Raw genomic sequence first — 20,463 nt, 5'->3', positions numbered from 1 at the left:
CTTTTGACGCCTTTTCTCTTTCCTCTTATCTTCCGTGTCCTGTAGCATTTTTTCTTTCCAGAGGTCAAAGAAATAGGAAGGATCAGTATAGAACTTCAGCCCGTCCTTTTTATCATCTCTATAAATCAAGGTATTGTAAGTTATGGGGGGCAGAAAACGTTGTTAGATATTTTCATAATGGGTTAATATTAATTTCAACTCATGAGATTATAACATCTATACGGGGCATTTTAACTGTCCTGTACATTATTAAGTTTCTCAGATTTCCTTATTTGAAATAAAGCAAAACACTAAAGAATAGTAACCTTTTCTAGAATAATTAGGTAAAAAGTACTCTTGCAAATTTAGATTTAAGTATAGAAAAGCATTACTAAAAATCACAGTATGGCTCATACACAGCAAAATTTTAATACGTTATTTCAAGAAATGTTTTGCTTATTCCAACAGGGGCCATACACAGAAATGCATGGGTTCTTTATAGACATTCACTTCTACTCTGGAGTGTCAGTGTTATTAGGATAAGGATTTGTACGTATTCTGTCCCTTTTCTTCAATCAGGTTTGCCCAGTATCTAAAAATGCAGTTATAAAGGAAGTAAAACATTCATGGTGTGTAAGTGACTAAGACAAAATGTGATGAGTTATTTTTAATGTGGAAGTAACCCACAAAGAAAATTCACTTGTATCCATTCCATTTTCAAGCACCATTACAATTACTGTGGTCTAGGGAATATTGCAAGTCTTTATATAAGACTTGCATTTATCATAAACCAATGTTACTCATTTATCATAAACCAGTAACAACACAGACAACATGAATCCAAAGTTGTAGTATTATTAATCAATAGTAAACCTTAAAATAATTATGATATGAAGAAAACACTCTATTCTACTAATGCTTTAGAAAGTATTTGGCCTGTAGATTACCTGCAAGAGGAAGCAGAAAACTGACATTTCAAATTAGTATTTCAGTAAGTCATTTAAGGTACATAGTGGAAGCAAAACCAGTGAAATGAGTGTAGGGACGATTTATGCCCAAATAGTCAAAGAAAGCTATATGACGTGTTCCAGCAGGTAAACCTGTCTGTCCCGGAAGCTTCTGCTAAGCCATGTGCTGTAAGCATCTCCTCATCAGATAGTAAGCCCAGTGCCTATGAGGGCTACTCTGCTTGCTCTCTGGAAAGCACTAACAAACCAGCGCCATGCACTCTGTGCTTTAACCTTCGATGACATAAAGTCCTTCCTTTCTTTTCCAAATTTCCCGATAAGCAACCTGCACTAGTGATTTTATTAATCACATTATTGTGAAAAATATAATTTGTTTCCTGAAAATACCAGGCCTTCAATATAGATGAAGCTATAGAAAATCTGAGCATGAACTTGCTGCAAAATTTAAGATAAAATGTACATTAAAAAAAAATGGAGCTAATATTTAAATGAGGGCCGAAACTCAGATAAACAAATGTGAACCTTGATATAAAAACATAAGCAGAAATGTCCTGTTTATAGCAACTAAACACTTGATTTTTCAGTCACACTGTACTTCTTGTATATTGACTGTTGTGAGTGTCATACTTAAGCTCAAATGCAAAAGTTTGTGCTTTATATACCCCAAATATTACTGTAGTAACAAAAAGTAGATTTAAATCGGCACTGCTATTCTTAAACACACTATTAAAAAGTCAAAGACATTTTTTATTTTCCATAATATATATGAAAGTCAACTCATTTTTTATGTAATTAAAATTTTAAATTATCACAAACAAGTAATTCATCTTGATTTATCAAATATACCATGTTTCCCTGAAAATACGGTATTTCAGGGAAATAGTTCTAATGTGTATTTTGGAGCAAAAATTAATATAAGACCCGATCTTATTTTACTATAAGACCCGGTCTAATATAATATAATATAATGTAATATAATATAACATAACATAATATAATACCAGGTCTTATTTTACTGTAATATAAGACCGGGTCTTATTTTACTATAAGACCCGGTCTTATATAATATAGGACCCGGTCTTATATTAATTTTTGCTCCAAAAGATGCATTAGAACTGACTGTCTGGCTAGGTCTTATTTTCGGGGAAACACGGTAATTGGTTAACTGATTTTTCTGGGTTCTTTCCCTGTAGAACGAATATTTAGTGAAGTTTCTTAGGAAAATTTTAGTAAGCAAGTCCTCATGACTCCCAGTGCTAAATAAAACTGAAATTGCCACAGAAAAATGCCTATTGAACAAGCAAAATCACAAGCTAAAACATGAGGCTTAAAATACCACTATTCATATACAGCATTAATCCTAAATGAGTGCTGAAACCTCCAGAAAAGCATACCTGTTCATAGAAAAATGGGGCATCTTGGTCTTCCCCCATCAGTTTCTACTGGTTCTCAATTACATTTTTTTTGAGAGAACCTCCCTTTCTGTCCATGCTGAAAGGGATGTAGGTTGAACTGCTGCTTTACTAGCAGAGCTGTAGGCCCAAACATTGACTTTTGGACCCTGGGAAGGGATAGGAATTCAGAGCAAGAAAAATTATGGGCCAAGGGGCCCCAGAGGCAGGAACGGAAGCAAACACACTGGATTCTAAAAGGCCTTTGGGGGGGGGGGACAGCAGGCGGGGCTCACCCTGGGGGCCATGAGGACCGCTCCCCACCACGGTTTGTGCTCAGCAGAGGCTGAAGGAAGGAGTGCCACTGAAGGGTACAGAGATGCAAGAGGAACTCAACGTGCGGTGAGAAAGTATATGAAAAAGGGAGACACGAAAGACGGTGACAGAGAATATAGAAAGCACTGATGTGCTAAGAGGTGGGACAGGTGTTTTTTAAAAAGCATTTTTAGTTTCTTAATATTAATTTTTTGTACTATGTATTTTTCATTCTTTTTCTTGGAAGTCTGGTCCTCATAATGTGTTCTACTATTTTACGATAACAGAAGGTTAATTTGTTGACTGTATTTTCACTCTTAAAAACTCCTAACACTGCAGAATACGGTTTTCTGAATTAAGTAACAAATGTCTCTGTAGTGCTGAAATGCTGAGAGAGGCATTTTGCTGCATTATAACTGAATTACGCAACTCCTTTTAAAATTGACTTTGAATATGAGGAACAGTATAACCACACACAATATCATTATCCAATGTGCTCACTTTTACTTAAGATGTCTACATTTTTAAAAGCTGAAGTTGAAGCTCACCCTTTTCTTGGTAAGTTTATCTGTATTTTGAAATACTAAAACTGTGACAATTCTGCAGCAATGATTACTCTCATTATGTATGAGATACTGCAGTTCTTATTTTCCAAGTTAGAAAGATACTTTCACAGCACTGCCCACCTCTCTCAACTCACCGATACTGACCAGGCTCTGGGAACACGAGAGGCCGTACCTGTACGGTGTGAGAATATTCAGGGGAGGTGGTTTATCACTCTGGTTGTAGATGTCAGCAACCGGGTTTGGAATACTGTTCTTTGAAACCACCTGCTGGTCTTGGACTGTGGAACTTTTGAAAGCTTTTTTCATGTTGATGTCCTGTAGTGACACTATTTAGAGAAAAGTCCCCCACGGTGAGTTATATGGAAAGATTTTCACTGTTTAGAAATAAGTATAATCTGAATCACAGTCATAAACATCTCCTAGAATAACCGAATAATATTTTTTTTGTTTTTCATTTAAAACCATGCTGAAGTAGCACGTGCATTCCTTCCTTCTTATAAGTAACAATTATCTCTGAAATGATGTCTTTTTTTTGCAGTGACCTAATTACTTCACTGAACTTAATATTAGAGCATCAGTCTTTATTTAAGTAGCATTTCTCAGAAACCACATAGGAATAGTTATGAGTGTAACAGGCATGGAAACACATACATTTGGGTATCCTGGGGGGAGGATAATACCAGTTTAATGATAACACATGTAAGAAAGACTTCAGCAAAACATACAAAAAACTGTAAAAAAAAAAAAGGCATTAAGTTTTTCTGATACAAATATTAAAGACAGCAAAGCTTTTCAACATATAGTCCGAGAAATTAAGTAGCACGATATGAAACTATACTGAGGAGTGAGAAACTCAGGGCTGATGATGCTTATTTCTTGTGTTTGTACAAACTTCACATCTCATGTATTAACCCACTGTCTCTGACAGACTTTCTGAGGTGGGCCCACTGGTTCGTTGTCCTACTTGACCAATGCAATCAGAGATGTTAAGTGACTTTTCCAACATCACCCAGCAAAAAAGTGGCAGGCCCCAAGTAGAACAGAGATTTCCTACCTTAGTCAAGTGCGTTGTTTTTTTTTTTTTTTTTTTTTTACCTGTAACATCCATGCCAAGGAAAGTAGAGATGATCGCCAACTTACAATGGTGTGACTTACGATTTTATGATGATGCAAAAGTGATACTTATAATAAATTATACGAGATGGTCAACAATATTCAACACTTTATTATGAAATAGGCTTTGTGCTAGACGATTTTGCCCAAATGTAGGCTAATGTAAGTGTTCTCAGCACGTTTAAGGTAGTCTAGGCTAAGCTTATGGTGTTCGGTAGTTTAGGTGTATTAAATGCTTTTCAACTTAACGATATTTTCAATGTGATTGTCGGGATGTAACCCCATTGTAAATCAAAGGGCATCTGTAATAAGGTAAAATCTTGATTGGAAAGGGATTTTAAGGATATGAACTGTACTGTAAAATCCATGAAATTTAATCTACAGATTGACCTTTTCCAGTGTAAGGTTTATCACAAGTATTTCAATTGCAAAAAAATTGAAGGAAGATAAATACTTAAAAATCACTTGTGATACAAATTTGAAAAGTGAATGACTGATTTAAGATGTTACAGATTCTTTTTCTGAATAGACCAAGTAGCTATTAAGATTTTAATTTTTAAAAATAAAACATAATTTAAAACATCACATTAAAAAGAGCATGTCTTTCGCTCCCCAATTACTGGTGGAAAAGTCAGTGAGAATGTTTATAATGAATGTTAAAATTTCAGTGTTATACATTTTTGTTAAATTTCTAATTCACTAATTTAATTTTGAGCTTTGAAAAAGTCCTGAACATAAGCAGACATTTTTTAGAAGAAAGGATGAATTCCATAAATAACCACATTAAAAAAAAATAAAACCTTTATTTTCTTTTACTAATATTATTATAGACGGAAAAATCAGATGCTAGGATTATTTTAATTCAGTAAGAGAAGCTGTAACTAACATGTAAAAGAAAAAATAATTTTAAATCTGAACATTTTTCTTAAAGTAAATATGAAATGGCATTTCTTGTACTTTTTTCCAGATTTTTTCCCCCCATCTAATCTCAAGCCTTTATTCAAAAGATACAGAAAGTGAAACTTAAAACGGAATTGTGGAGTTTTAACTTTGTTGAAATGGCCACAATTTCAGGGTTTATCATCAAAATGATTACAGTTAACTACACAGTGCTTGCTGATATTAACATTATTTTAAGACTCCGAAGTCTAAAGGCTTTCAGTAAATGCTATTTCTGAGAAGTTAAGTCAGCAGTATCTCCACGATTATTCACAGGCATTAACCCTAACAAGAATAGGGGTGGAAGCCTCCATTCCCTTGCTCTCTATGCAAAACCCTCCCTTTTAGTTGGACTCTTGGGAGTGATTCTGTTATTTTTAGGGTAAAAAAAAAAATCTTTAAAATAACTACTAATAACCTACATTATGTCTTCTAATACTGAATGCATTCAAAGAATTCTTTAAAACAAACACTATATGTGTTATTTTTTTTTAAAAGAGAGTATGAGATAGACAAGATATGACTCTTTTAATCACTAATTAACCCAATGTTGTGGGTGCCCCCACCCCCCACTATTCTTCTAGCAAAAGACTAGATAAAATATCAGCATATTACCCCTAGGAAAAAGCAGTAATTACCCTGCCATTAATTACTACTGTCCTGTCAACATCAAGTCTAACTCATTGCTTTCCTGCAATTACCTACCCTCTTCCACTGTTGAATCCAGCTGGGTAACTTTGACAGCAAGGCGATCAATTCTGTCTTGAAGAGAATTGGCTCTGATGTAAAAGTTGTTAGCCTCATTGAACAACTCACCAAATATGTCTTCGGCATGTTTGCCTATATAAGAAAATGAATGGAGAAAGCCATGCGTTAACTGCTGAAACGGCCTTCACACCTTCTCACTAAAGCTGATTACTGGCAACACATGGGATGTTGTCAAATGATTATAAAAATAGTGTCACAGTCAACGGCCTTTAGAAATTTTTGAAAATTTATTAGGGATGTTCATACATACCCGAAATGGACTTGAAGTTGCAGAATTTAAAAATACCCCAAACAGTATAGAAATTTTAGTTAATTGCTACATGCGCTATCACCCGAGTTGTTTTCCATTAAATTGAACTTCTTTGGGAAAAAAAAAGTGACTCTCATTTTGCATGCTTTATGTATAACGAGGATCTCAGGTCCTAAACTTTCCTTTCTCTTCCCAAGATAATTCAATAAATCATGTTAGTTTCTAACTTTAGTGTTTTTATCTCACAGTTGGAAACATCAGATGTCTTACATTGTGCCTAACACTTTCCAATGGCATTAAATTGTTCTAATTCATATTCGGAAATCTAGGCATACAGCACTGACTCTGGCACTCTGTGAAAATCAGTATTTTGAATGCTGAGTTAAATTTTTCTGTATGGATCACCTCTACATTCTTGTGAGTGCTAGACACAATCACTTTTCCTAAAGTGTAATTTATAACATTTCTGAAAATCTGACAGCAAGATAGGCATCAATCATATCTGCTCATGTTGACTTTCCAGATTCCAACACCATTCCTTTGTTCATTCAACAAACATTTAATAACTGCCTACTCTGAGTGTGCCAGGCACCTCTGCATCCTATCTCCTCTGACAGAGCGACCACTTTTTAAAATAAACTTTATTTTTAAGAACAGTTTTAGGTTCATAGCAAAACTCAGCAAAGAGCGCAGCGAGTTCCATATACCTCCGGTACCACCCTTCAGCCTCCCCCAATGTCAACGTCCCCAACAGAGTGGTGCATTTATTACAACTGATGAGCCCACACTGACCCATAATTATCACCCAAAGTCCAGCTTCCACTAGGGTTCACTCTTGGTGTCGTACATTCTATGGGTCTGGACATATGCAGAATGGTGTGATCCCACCTTTACAAGGTCTGACAATTAAGTTTGCGAACTTGTTGCAACATTGTTGCTAACCCTTTTTTGACAGCAGAGGGATTATTCATTATGTATTTGTACCAATTGGACAAACAGTTAACCAAGTTTACTATTTGGAAGTGCTGAAAGGCTGCGTGAAAAAGTTAAATGAAAACGACCTGAACTTTTCACCAACAATTCATGGCTCTTGCATCACAACAATGCACCAGCTCACACGGCACTGTCTGTGAGGGAGTTTTTAGCCAGTAAACAAATAACTGTATTGGGACAACCTCCCTACTTACCAGATCTGGTCCCCAATGACTTCTTTCTTTATCCGAAGATAAAGGAAATATTGAAAGGAAGACACTTTGATGACATTCAGGACATCAAGGGTAATATGACGACAGCTCTGATGGCCATTCCAGAAAAAGAGTTCCAAAACTGCTTTGAAGGGTGGACTAGGTGCTGGTGTCAGTGCATAGCTTTCCAAGGGGAGTACTTCGAAGGTGACCATAGTGATATTCAGTAATGAGGTATGTAGCACTTTTTCTAGGATGAGTTCGCAAACTTAACTGTCTGATTTTACATAGTGTCACTCAGAGCAGTTTCACTAAACATCCCCAATGCTCCACCTCCTCATCCCCACTCAGCCCCTGGCACCCACTGATGTTGTTATTGTCTCCATAGCTTTGCGTTTCCCAGAATGTCATATAATTCAAATCACATAGTATTGAGCCTCTCGGATTGGCTTCTTTCACTTAACATGAATTTAAGCTTCTTACATGTCTTTTCATGGCTGATAGCTCATTCCTTTTTCTTACTGAATAATGGCCCATTGTCTGGATGGACCACCATTCATTTATTGATTTACCTACTGAAGGACATCTTGGTTGCTTCCAGTATTTACTAATCGTGAATAAACATTTGGGGGCAGATGTTTGTGTGGGTAAATAACAAGAAGCACAAGTGCTGGATCATATGGTACAAGTATGTTTCATTTTATAAGAAGCAGCCCAACTGTCTTCCAAAGTGGCCGTACCAGTGTGCATTTCTACCAGCAATGAATGGGAGTTCCTGTTTCTCCACACGCTCACCAGCATTTGGTGTTGTCAGTGTTCTCTTTTAAATTAGCATTTCCCCACTGACATATGAGGGGGAGCATCTTTTCTTATGTTTTTTTGCCATCTGCACATCTTCTTTGGTGGGGTGTCTACTCAGGTCTTTTCCCCATTATTTAATCATGTTGTTAGTTTTCTTATTGTTTAATTTTATTATTGTTGAATTTTAAGAGTTCTTTCTATGTTTGGATAGCCCTTCATCAGATTATGTCCTTTGCAAATATTTCTCCTAGTCTGTGGATGTCTTTTTATTCTCTTAACAGTATCTTTTTTAGAGCAGAAGTTTTTAATTTTAATGAAGTCCAGCTTATTAATTATTTCTTTCATTTGTCACACCTTTGGTATTATATCTAAAAAGTCATCACTACAAGTCATCCAGGTCTTCTCCTATGTTCTCTTCTAAGAGTTTTATAGTTTTATATTTAGGTCTGTGGTCCATTTTGAGTTAACTCTTGTGAAGGGTGTAGGTCTGTGTGTAGATCTAGCATTTCCTTTTATTTGCATATTCTAGCAATTTATCTCTCAAATGAGAAGAGAACCTGAACCTTCTAGGAAGAAAACTTCCTTGGAGCCAGAATAACTGTAATACTTTTTCACAGTTTATACAGTACTCTCATCTCCACTTTCCAGACTCTGCTGTACTCCACATACCACACCCTCTGTGAGAGTAAGAACCATGTCTGTCTGTCCCAGCTGTAGCCCAGCCCCAGAACAATGCCTCCTGGCACACCCCTGTTCAAGGACTGAGTGAGCTCATGAGGTAAACAGGGAATTACTGCTTTCATTTTCCAGGTGACTAAACTGAGCACCAGAAAGGTGCCCTGTCCAAACCTCATGACTAGTAAGTGGGAGAAACAGAAGAAACAAAAACTTGGTCTTCTAACTTCTCATTCCCTGCTTTTATCATATATTTCCGTGAACTTCCTTGGCTAGAAATTAGCAACTTCCAGGAATTATTTCAGGCCACAAGACACTTGGTAATTTCCTGTTTACTTAATAAAATGAACTACAATATTTTGCTGCTTAAGTGGTCTTACAGACAGTAAATAAGCATTTCTTATGAATTTAAAATTAGCATGACTTTATAAATTCTAATAGTGTAACTGTGTTAACAAACGGAACTTTCTCTTAAAAAAATAAGAGCAACAAAGAAATACACCAATAAAAACACCAACCCATTCCATCCTCTGCCTAAAATAGGGGGAAAATCCCAGACTCCTGATTTCAGCTGTTTCCTTAAAGCTATGTATCTATAGTATGGTCCCCTGTAGTCATTTAAAATTCTGCCAACACTTCCCACTCCTACAATATACAAAATAGTTCCAAAAAGGCAAAGAAATAAAGTCTTCATTCAAATTATATGTTTTTAAACACTAGAGCTAGATGTGATGTTTGCTGCCTTATAAACTCTTCCCTGAGCCCTGGACCTGCGTATCTAATTAGCTAATGGACGTCTCCCATGTTATGTCCATGTACAATCCTGGACAAGCTCTAATACGAATTCACTTTCACACTGACTCCAACCTGCATGGCCCATGTTGAAAGGTATCAACCATCCAAAATGAAGCCCAAGCAAAAAACGGCGCCATGTGTCACTGCTCCCTCCCTGCACAGCTCCCAGAACACCGAATCTCCTCACTCCTATCCCCGCCACCCCCTTAGCTCACACTCTCCTTGTTTCTCTCCTGAATTACATCAGCAGCTTTGTTTTCTCTGCTTTCAGGTTCGCCTCTCACCCTCATACTGCTGCTAACTGTTCTTTCTAAAAGCAAGATTACTGGGTCCTTTCTATTTAAATCCCTCATTGTCCCTCATCATCTCAAGGTAAAAATCTAAGCCTCTCGGTGGGATACAGAAGGCCATGGGCACCTCATCTCTGCCCTTTGTGCTCCAATCAGAAAAATAACTTGCAGTCCCTAAACCCTCCCCACTTTCTCAAAAATCCTGACACGCCTTTGTGTGATCAAGTTTTCCATGCCTGTCATCTCACTCAGCATAAAAGCCAAGGGCCAGGTAGCAGCTTGTAATGTCCTAGGTGCTGTGCTCTAACTCCATGTACCTTGCTGGCCTCGTCAACCATCACCCTCTCCCTCGCATATTCCACTCCAGTGACACTGGCTCCTCCTGTTTCTCAGACATGCCAATCATATGCCCTTTCCTCAGGCTTCTGCAGTTCCTATTCCTGCTGCCTGGACCATTTTAATCCCAGAGAGTCACATGGTTTGCTGCCTCACCTCATCCAGGTCTACCCAAATGTCACCTTCTAAATGAGACTTTCTCTAGCAACCCTAGCTAAATGGCAGTCACCTTAAAACACACACACACACACACACACACACACACACACACACACACACACACCTTTATCTCCTCCCTGCTGCATTTTTATCCTTGGTACTTACTACCATGTAATAAATTATACACTTGTACTTATTCATCTTATTTCCAGTCTCCTTCCACGAGAATGCATGATCCAAAAGAACAAGGACTCTCTTCGGTGCTGTGCATTGTTGTATCAATCCCCAAGGTCTAGGGAATGCCTGGCGTATACATAATAAATGCTCAAAAAGATTTTGGAATAAATAAATAAAAATGCACTAACTTGAAAATCAATCCTTCAGGATGCGGACTGACTTCTGTAAGGTCAGGTGCCCCTCTCTGTGTTCCCACAATACCCTGCGCATACCCCAATCACAGACCTCATCATATAACTCTAATCCTAAGCTCTCTGAACGTATGAGCTCTGCCTTTTAGCTCTGCACTGTGCTGAGCCAGTGCTTGGTGAGTATCTCCTCACTGAAACACACTGTATATTTCAGCGTTTTCCTGTTAACAGGTAACACAACCAACAGAGGCTCCTTGTTCAAGTAAGTCTGGGAAATGCTGGGCTAAAAAGATTAAATGTGTTTCTATGCCTTGGGGCATCACAATATCTCTACTGTGCTACTGTGCATTAGGAATGCCAGGGAAGCATCTAGCATACCATGTTTTCAAACTGAGAGGGCCTGGAAACACCTACTAACTACTGTCTTATGAAGCCCATTTGGGGGAAAGCCTGCCCCGTCAACTGGATGATCTGTAGACAAACCCCGCGTTCCAAATGCTTTAAATCCAAGTCCATCAGTGGTTGATTTTGAATGTCAGACACAGCCAAATGTAACCCACTAAATTAGGTTTTTCTACTTGACCATTCATAGTTAAAAAAAAAAAAAATCCAGTGCCACTCCAAAAAAAAGTCCCATTCTTTGCCCTTCAGCTATGCAGAAATCTAGTTAATAAGGACAGTATATACCACCAAGCCTATGGGAGTAAATAACAGTCTCTTACAAAAATCACTCCAGCATTCTCAAAGCACAGAAACTATTGTTAAGAACCACACTCGATTAGCTCAGCTGGTAAGAGCACAGTGCTACTAACACTAAGGTTGCCAGTTTGATCCCCGCATGGGCCACTGTGAGCTGCGCCCTCCTTAAAATTAATCAATCAAAACAAACAAACAAAAAAAAAAACTGCCCTCTGGGATATGCTATATAAGTTATAAAGGATAAATAGTATGTGCACTCTACCTTCAGGGCTTAACCCTACTTGAAAAAAAATGCAATTGATACTATACTCCCATTGGAAGTTCTCGATTTATAAAAAGAAACAGAAATTAAGGACTTGCATACTAAATCTTTTGCCAGCTGCTGAAAGCTGACAAGTGACTAAAGAGAAGAAAGTAGAAGGAACTATATTTACTGATGAACAAGAATAAAATGTTGCAATTACAGTATTCGTTTTTGCAAACAGCAACTTATTTGCAAAGCTTGATTTTACTCACTTTCAATGGCAAGTCTATTTATAACTAAATTACAATAATTCTGAATTGAATTAAGGACCATATTCAGGTAAGTGCAATTTATTCATTCTTTAGTGAAAAGAATCCTGTGTGGATTTATTAGGACCATCTGAACTTGTGTCCAAGTATGTCAGGTCGAGAAGTATGACTCCACACTACCAAAGCATAAAATTACGCATGGATTTTCAATTGTATTTAAGATTCAGTAGAAACAACCAGTGTGTCTGTTATGAGTCCCTTCCTGTGGAACAAGAAACCAGTCAAAACAAGGTCCTTCAGAAATTTTAACACACACATCTAGCACCTAGATCTCGGTTTGTCAAGATTCTGGCTTTTCATTCTCCACTAAAAGGAAATGTGTCTTCTTGGAAAATGACTAGTTCTAGGGCTGAGGGTGGAAAAGTACATGATGAGCTTAGAATGTCTTGCGGTGCTTTTCTAAAAAAAAAAAAAAAAAAAAGTAAAGAAATACTCAGAGAGTGGTGAGGACATATCAAAAGGACACAGGAGCCAGCCTGAAAGGGCTCCACCTGGCCAAACCTGGGAAAATGTGAGCATGAAAATATCTAATCAAGACAACGGATTATAACCTATACAATAAAATAAGAATCTAAGAGTCCATATGGATAGAAATGAATGAATGAATGAATAATCAGGAAAGAAGTGAAAGCACTTACAGCAGAATTCCAAGTAGTAAATGTAGAAGAAATTAGGGAACGACGAAAATCACCATTCTGCCACTACAACAATAATGTGTTTCACGCAAGAGTCATCAATGGATGCTCAGACTAGTGGGTAGAGGTGGGATGGGAACAGGTTATATTATACAGTCTCCGTGTGTCTCCCCAGAGATACTTAGTAATTAATTACCCTGGGGCGGGGGTGCGGTGGGGAAAGGACTGGACGACGGGACTTCACATTAGCAAAACCTACAGACAAAACATTAACCAAGTGATCCAAGTTAACACAGGCATTTGTGGGACAAGCAGACAATTTGTGTCGTCACCCTGATAGTCCTCCCATATCCTAAATCTGATTTAATCATGAGGAAACATCAGAAGATACAGACAAAGGGACATTCCACAAAATAAATGGCTGACTCCCTTCAAAAATATCAAGTCACAAAAGTCAAAGACTGAGGAACTGTTCCAGATTAAAAGATATATATGTACGTGTACGTACACACACACACACACACACACAAACACACACAGACACACACAACATGCACGCACACACGCGCACGCACACACATTGGAGAAGAGGCAGGAGGAGAAAGGAGGGTAGGGGGAAAAGAGGAGTCTCTGAGAAAAAGAAAAAATGTGGTAAAATAATATATGGGTGAAAGTTTATGAAAATTCTTTGTACTGTTTTTGAGCTTTCTGTAAGACTGAAATCATTTCAAAATAAAAAGTTAAAAAAGAAACTTTATTATAATACTTGTAATAAAATCCAGGTGCTACTGAATTCCACAAAATAACAAGCCATAATTAGTGGGCCTTAAGTTTGGTTTTTCCTTTTTAAAGTTTTGTTTTTTTCTACTATGAAAGCAATTCATACTTATACATATAGAAAATATGGAAAAGTAAACAATAGGAAAAATGGCCCAAAGTCCAATCTAGGACATGTGCTGCTAACATTTTGATTTCTTTTGTCGTTGCTGTGTTTATAAGCCTGTATAAAAGTCAGAAAACACAGTATTACACCCTAATTCTTTGAAATGTCTTTCTGAATATAAATGTAATACATGCTCATGGTAGTTTTGGAAAACTCAGAAAAATAAAAAGTAAAAATTGTGACCCATAGTTACCTACAGTGAACTTTTTAATATACTTCTTTATAATACTCTAAGCATTTTATAAGATCTAAAATAAAAGATGTTGATTATTAAATATTTGCTGTCAGTTTATTCAGCAAATATTTATTAAGCACCCACTGTGTACCAGGCACTTAAAGATACAGCAATGAATGTGGCCACAAAGCTTGCATCATACACAGACAATAAACAGACAAGACGATATGGCACGTGATGATAAGCCTTATGAAGAGAATACGACAGGAAGGGAAGAGAGAGTGGTAGGAAGCGGTTGGTACTTGGTCAGTAAAGGCCACTAAGTGATACAGGAACCATGTGGGTACCTGGGGAGACACCGTCGAGGCAGACGGCAGGAGCACACTTGGGTGGAGAGCAGCATCAAGGAGCCCAGCTCGGCTGAGCCCAGTGAGTGGAGGGACAGGTGAGAGAAGAGGACAGAGAAATAAATGTCCTCCCCTTCAGGGGTGGGTGACTAGAGCGAAGCGGGGCGTCAGACAGGGGCTCCTGCAGAGCAGTGGGAGACCTCGTGGCTTGGGTTAGAAGAGCAGCAGGGTGGGGGGTGCTAACAGGTGTACAGACTTGGTACATATTTTGAAAATATCTGGAATGAGAGAAAGGAAAGACAAATCAACAGCAAGTGGAAGAGTAGCGTTCCCATTTGCTAATAGAGAGAGAAGAGGGGTGGGAAAGAGAGGAAAGAAATCATTGATTCACTATCAGACATGTTGCGTTTGAGGTGACCATTAGAAACCCAAGTGAAGACAGCCAGCAGGCAGTTGTATATGCAAGTTTGAAGTCTCGAGGACGGGTCTGAACTGAGGACACAAATTTGGAAGTCTCGGCGTAAGATGGTATTTTAAGCCCTGGGACCGGATGAGACGGCCTAGGGGGTGGGAGTGGGCAGAGAAGTGCCAGTGACCCGGCCAGGAGCCCTCCTGCCTGTAGCGGCTAGGCGACCATCAAAGGAGACTGAGAGAGGAAAGCTTGGGAGGCAAGAGAAACCCACGTGTGCTGGCCCAGAAGCCAGGGAAAGCAAGTTTCTCCAGAAAAACTAAGTTATCAACTGAGTCAAATGCCGCTAATGGATCAAATAACAAGACTGAGACTGAGCACTGGATTTGACAACACGGAAGTCACTGGTGTAGTTGACAAGCAGTTTCAACAGTGGATGGGACAAAACCTTAATGGGGACAGGAGACAATGAGGGAAGTAAAGGCAGCGGAGATATGAATGGTCTCATCAAGGAATCTTGCTACAAAGGGGAGCAAGAAATGCGGCTGTAAGTAAAGGACGATCTCAGGTTTAAGCTGGAAGACTTCTCAGTATATTCATGTTTAGTAGGACTGATGCAGACAGAGGGGGAAAAGATGATGCAGGGGTGAGAGAAGGTAAACAGACGAGCATGAAGGTGTGGGTGCAGTGCTTTACACAGAAACAGCAACAGACACCATTTTAAGGGAGGGTGAGCAGGGCACGCGGGCAGAGGCACATCAGAGAAGGGATGTTTTGTCCTCCTCTGACTACTCTTCTTTTCCCAGTGAAACGAGAAGCAAGGTCATCAGCTCAGTGGGGAAGTTTGAGGTGGAAGGAGATGATATGAAATAGGCACTATAAGAGCAGGAAAACTAATTCTGTAACAGGAATTATAGCAGGACTGCTGAGCAACAGAAAGCTCACCTGAGACTTCCAAATTTGTGTCCTCAGTTCAGACCCGTCCCTGAGATTTCAAACTTGCATATACAACTGCCTGCTGGCTGTCTTCACTTGGGTTTCTAATGGTCACCTCAAACGCAACATGTCTGATAGTGAATCAATGATTTCTTTCCCCTTTCCCACCCCTCTTCTCTCTCTATTAGCAAATGGGAACGCTACTCTTCCACTTGCTGTTGATTTGTCTTTCCTTTCTCTCATTCCAGATATTTTCAAGATATGTACCAAGTCTGTACACCTGTTAGCACCCCCCTTGCTGCTCTTCTAATCCAAGCCACGAGGTCTCCCACTGCTCTGCAGGAGCCCCTGTCTGACCCCCCGCTTCGCTCTAGTCACCCACCCCTGAAGGGGAGGACATTTATTTCTCTGTCCTCTTCTCTCACCTGTCCCTCCACTCACTGGGCTCAGCCGAGCTGGGCTCCTTGATGCTGCTCTCCGCCCAAGCGTGCTCCTGCCGTCTGCCTCGACGGTGTCTCCCCAGGTACCCACATGGTTCCTGTATCACTTAGTGGCCTTTACTGACCAAGTACCAATCGCTTCCTACCACTCTCTCTTCCCTTCCTGTCGTATTCTCTTCATAAGGCTTATCATCACGTGCCATATCGTGTCTGTTTATTGTCTGTGTATGATGCAAGCTTTGTATGTACTCTTTTCAACAAATATATATAAATATATAATTTTTAATCATCTTTCTGATGTCATTTATTCCTTTTTGGAGATCCAAGCTACCATCTGATATCATTGCTTTTCAGCATAAAAAATTTCTTTTTTTAGCATTATTTTGTACCGCAGGTCTGCCAAAGACTAATTCTCAGATTTTGTCTGATAAAATCTGAGAATTTTATTTCACTTTCATTTTTGAAGTATATTTTCATTGGTTATAGAATTAAGGAATGACAATGTTTTCTTTTTTCTTTTATTATTTATTTATCGGGGTGACAATTGTTAGTAAAATTATGTAGATTTCAGGTATACAGTTCTTTAATACATCATCTATAAATCCCATTGTGTGTTCACCACCCAGAGTCAGTTCTCCTTCCATCACCATATATTTGATCCCTCTTACCCTCATCTCCCACCCCCCCACCCCCCTTACCCTCTGGTAACCACTAAACTATTGTCTGTGTCTATGAATTTTTCTTTCTCATTTGTTTGTCTTGTTCTTTTGTTGTTTTTGGTTTATATATCACATATCAGTGAAATCATATGGTTCTCTTCTTTTTCTGTCTGACTTATTTCGCTTAGCATCATACTCTCAAGATCCATCCATGTTGTCACAAATGTTCCTATATCATCTTTTCTTACCGCCGAATAGTATTCCACTGTGTATATATACCACAACTTCTATATCCATTCATCTATCGAAGGACATTTTGGTTGTTTCCATGTCTTGGCCACCGAAGGACATTTTGGTTGTTTCCATATCTTGGCCACCGTAAACAAAGCTGCAATGAACATTGGAGCACACGTGTCTTTATGTATAAATGTTTTCAGATTTTTTGGGTAGATACCCAGGAGAGGGATTGCTGGGTCATATGGTAATTCTATTCGTAATTTTTTGAGGAACCTCCACACTGCCTTCCATAGCGGCTGCACCAGTCTGCATTCCCACCAACTGGGAATGAGGGTTCCTTTTTCTCCACAGTCTCTCCAACGCTTGTTACTATTTGTCTTGTTGATGATAGCCATTCTAACTGGGGTGAGGTGATATCTCATTGTGGTTTTTATTTGCATTTCTCTGATGATTAGTGATGTTGAGCATTTTTTCATATGTTTTTTGCCATTTGTATGTCCTCTTTGGAGAAATGTCTCTTCAGGTCCTCTGCCCATTTTTCAATTGGCTTGTTTGTTTTTTTGCTGTTGAGTTGCATGAGTTCCTTGTATATTTTGGATATTAGCCCCTTATCGGAGGCACTGTTTGCAAAAATGTTCTCCCATTCAGTTGGTTACCTCTTTATTTTGTCGATGGTTTCTTTTGCTGTGCAGAAGATTTTAAGTTTCATATAGTCCCATTCGTTTATTTTAGCTTTTACTTCCCTTGCCTTTGGAGTCAAATTCATAAAAAGCTCTTTGAACCCAAGGTCCATAAGTTTAGTACCTATGTTTTCTTCTATGCAGTTTATTGTTTCAGGTCTTATGCTTAAGTCTTTGATCCATTTTGAATTAATTCTGGTACATGGTGACAGATAGCAGTCCAGTTTCATTCTTTTGCACGTGGTTATCCAATTCTCCCAGCACCATTTATTGAAGAGGCTGTCTTTCCTCCATTGTATGTTTTTAGCTTCGTTGTCAAAAATTATCTGTCCATATTTATGTGGTTTTATTTCTGGGTTCTCAATTCTATTCCATTGGTCTATGTGTCTGTTTTTCTGCCAATACCATGCTGTTTTGATTATTGTAGCCCCGTACTACAAGCTAAAATCAGGGAGTGTGATATCTCCAATATTGTTCTTTTTTCTTAAGATTGCTTTGGCTATTCGGGGTCTTTTGTGGTTCCAAACAAATCTGATGATTTTTTGTTCTATTTCTTTAAAAAATGCCATTGGGATTTTGATGGGGATTGCATTAAATATATATATTGCTTTGGGTAATATGGCCATTTTAACTATGTTGATTCTTCCAATCCATGAGGACGGAATGTTTTTCCATTTCTTTGTGTCTTCTTCAATTTCTTTCAAAAATGTCTTATAGTTTTCAGCATATAGGTCCTTCACCTCCTTGGTTAAGTTTATTCCTAGGTATTTTATTCTTTATGCTGCAATTGCAAAAGGAATTGTTTTTTTGTATTTCTTTTTCTGAGATTTCATTGTTAGTATATAGGAATGCAATGGACTTTTGTAGGTTGATTTTGTAGCGAGCAACTTTACTGTATTTGTTGATTGTTTCTAATAGCTTTTTGGTGGAGTCTTTAGGGTTTTCTATATATAACATCATGTCATCTGCAAAGAGTGATAATTTAACTTCTTCATTCCTAATTTGTATGCCTTTTATTTCTTTCTCTTGCCTGATTGCTCTGGCAAGGACTTCCAACACTATGTTGAAAAGCAGAGGTGATAGGGGACAGCCCTGTCGTGTTCCTGAACGTAGAGCAAAGGGCTTCAGTTTTTCACCATTAATTATGAGATTAGCTGAGGGTTTGTCATATGTGGCCTTTATTATGTTAAGGTATTTTCCTTCTATACCTATTTTATTAAGTGTTTTAATCATAAATGGATGTTGTATCTTATCAAACGCTTTTTCTGCATCAATTGATATAATCACATGATTTTTGTCCTTTATTTTGTTTATGTGCTGTATCACATTGATGGATTTGCATATGTTGAACCATTCTTGTGCCCCTGGGATGAACCCCACTTGGTCGTGATGAATAATCTTTTTAATGCATTGTTGTATTCGATTTGCTAGAAGTATGTTTAGGATTTTTGCATCTGTATTCATCAGAGATATTGGTCTGTAGTTTTCTTTTTTGTGTTGTCCTTACCAGGTTTTGGTATCAGGGTAATGTTGGCCTCATAAAATGAGTTAGGGAATACTGTCTCTTCTTCAATTTTTTGGAAGAGTTTGAGCAGGATTCGTATTAGATCCTCTTTAAAGGTTTGGTAGAATTCATTAGTGAAGCCATCTGGTCCCAGACTTTTGCTTTTGGGAAGGTTTTGGATGACTGATTCAATCGTTACTGGTGATCGGTCTGTTTAGATTTTCCAGTTCTTCATGGTTAAGCCTTGGAAGGCTATATGTTTCTAAGAACTTGTCCATTTCTTCTAGGTTATTGAATTTGGTGGCATATAGTCACTTCATAGTATTCATGGATGATCCTTTGTATTTCTGTGGTGTCCGTGATAACTTCCCCTTTTTCATTTCTGATTTTGTTAATTAGTGTCTTCTCTCTTTTTATCTTAGTGAGTCTAGCCAAGGGTTTGTCAATTTTGTTATTCTTTTCAAAGAACCAGCTCTTTGTCACATTAATTTTTTCTATTGTCTTTTTGTTCTCTATTTCATTTAGTTCTTCTCTGATTTTTGTTATTTCCTTTCTTCTGCTGACCTTGGGTTTCACTTGTTCTTCTTTTCCTAGTTCTTTAAGGTGTAACATGAGGTTATTTATTTGGGATTTTTCTTGTTTCTTGAGATAGGCCTGTAATGATAAAAAATTTCCCTCTTAAAACTGCTTTCGCTGCATCCCAAAAATTTTGGTAGGATGTATTTTTCTTTTGATCTCTCCTCTAATTTCTTCTTTGACCCAGTCGTTCTTTAAAAGTATGTTGTTTAATCTCCATGTGTTTGTGATTTTTCCTGCTTTCTTTTTGTAGTTGATATCAAATTTCAAAGCCTTGAGATCAGAGAATATGCTTGGTAGGATTTCAATCTTCTTAAATTTGCTGAGGCTGATTTTATGTCCCAATATATGGTCTATCCTTGAGAATGTTCCATGTACACTAGAAAAGAATGTATAGTCTGATGTTTTAGAATGAAGTGCTCTATATATGTCAATTATGTCCATTTCATCTAATGTGTCATTTAGGGCTGCTATTTCGTTATTTATTTTCTGCTTGGATGATCTATCCATAGCTGTCAATGATGTATTTAAGTCCCATAGTGTAATTGTGTTTTGGTCAATTTCTCTCTTTAGCTCTGTTAGTAGTTGCATGTTATATTTCGGTGCTCCTTGATTGGGGGCATAAACATTGACGACTATTATGTCTTCTTGTTGTATAGTCAGTACTCTTTACCATTATGAAATGTCCATCTTTGTCTCTTGTTATCTTTTTCACCCTGAAGTCTGTTTCATCTGATATCATTATGGCTACAC

The 20,463-nt window shown here is 38.0% G+C and overlaps 1 protein-coding gene across 4 annotated transcripts in view; it reads right to left on the bottom strand.

The window, feature by feature from the left end:
* WASF3 (WASP family member 3) overlaps positions 1–20,463 on the bottom strand; it is a 128,479-nt gene that overhangs the window by 16,116 nt on the left and 91,900 nt on the right. For all 4 annotated transcript variants that reach the window (XM_033104525.1, XM_033104528.1, XM_033104526.1 and 1 more), the window contains exons 4-6: positions 5,977–6,111; positions 3,392–3,545; positions 1–118 (exon numbers count right to left, since the gene is read on the bottom strand). In XM_033104525.1, the coding sequence (XP_032960416.1) occupies positions 1–118; positions 3,392–3,545; positions 5,977–6,111 (407 nt within the window). The remainder of the gene's footprint in view (positions 119–3,391; positions 3,546–5,976; positions 6,112–20,463) is intronic.

Source organism: Rhinolophus ferrumequinum, chromosome 4 (genome assembly GCF_004115265.2).
Source record: "Rhinolophus ferrumequinum isolate MPI-CBG mRhiFer1 chromosome 4, mRhiFer1_v1.p, whole genome shotgun sequence".
In the NCBI taxonomy this organism is placed as follows: domain Eukaryota; kingdom Metazoa; phylum Chordata; class Mammalia; order Chiroptera; family Rhinolophidae; genus Rhinolophus; species Rhinolophus ferrumequinum.
The sequence above is the reverse complement of the archived record's forward strand: the minus strand, read 5'-3'. Positions and strand labels throughout refer to the sequence as shown.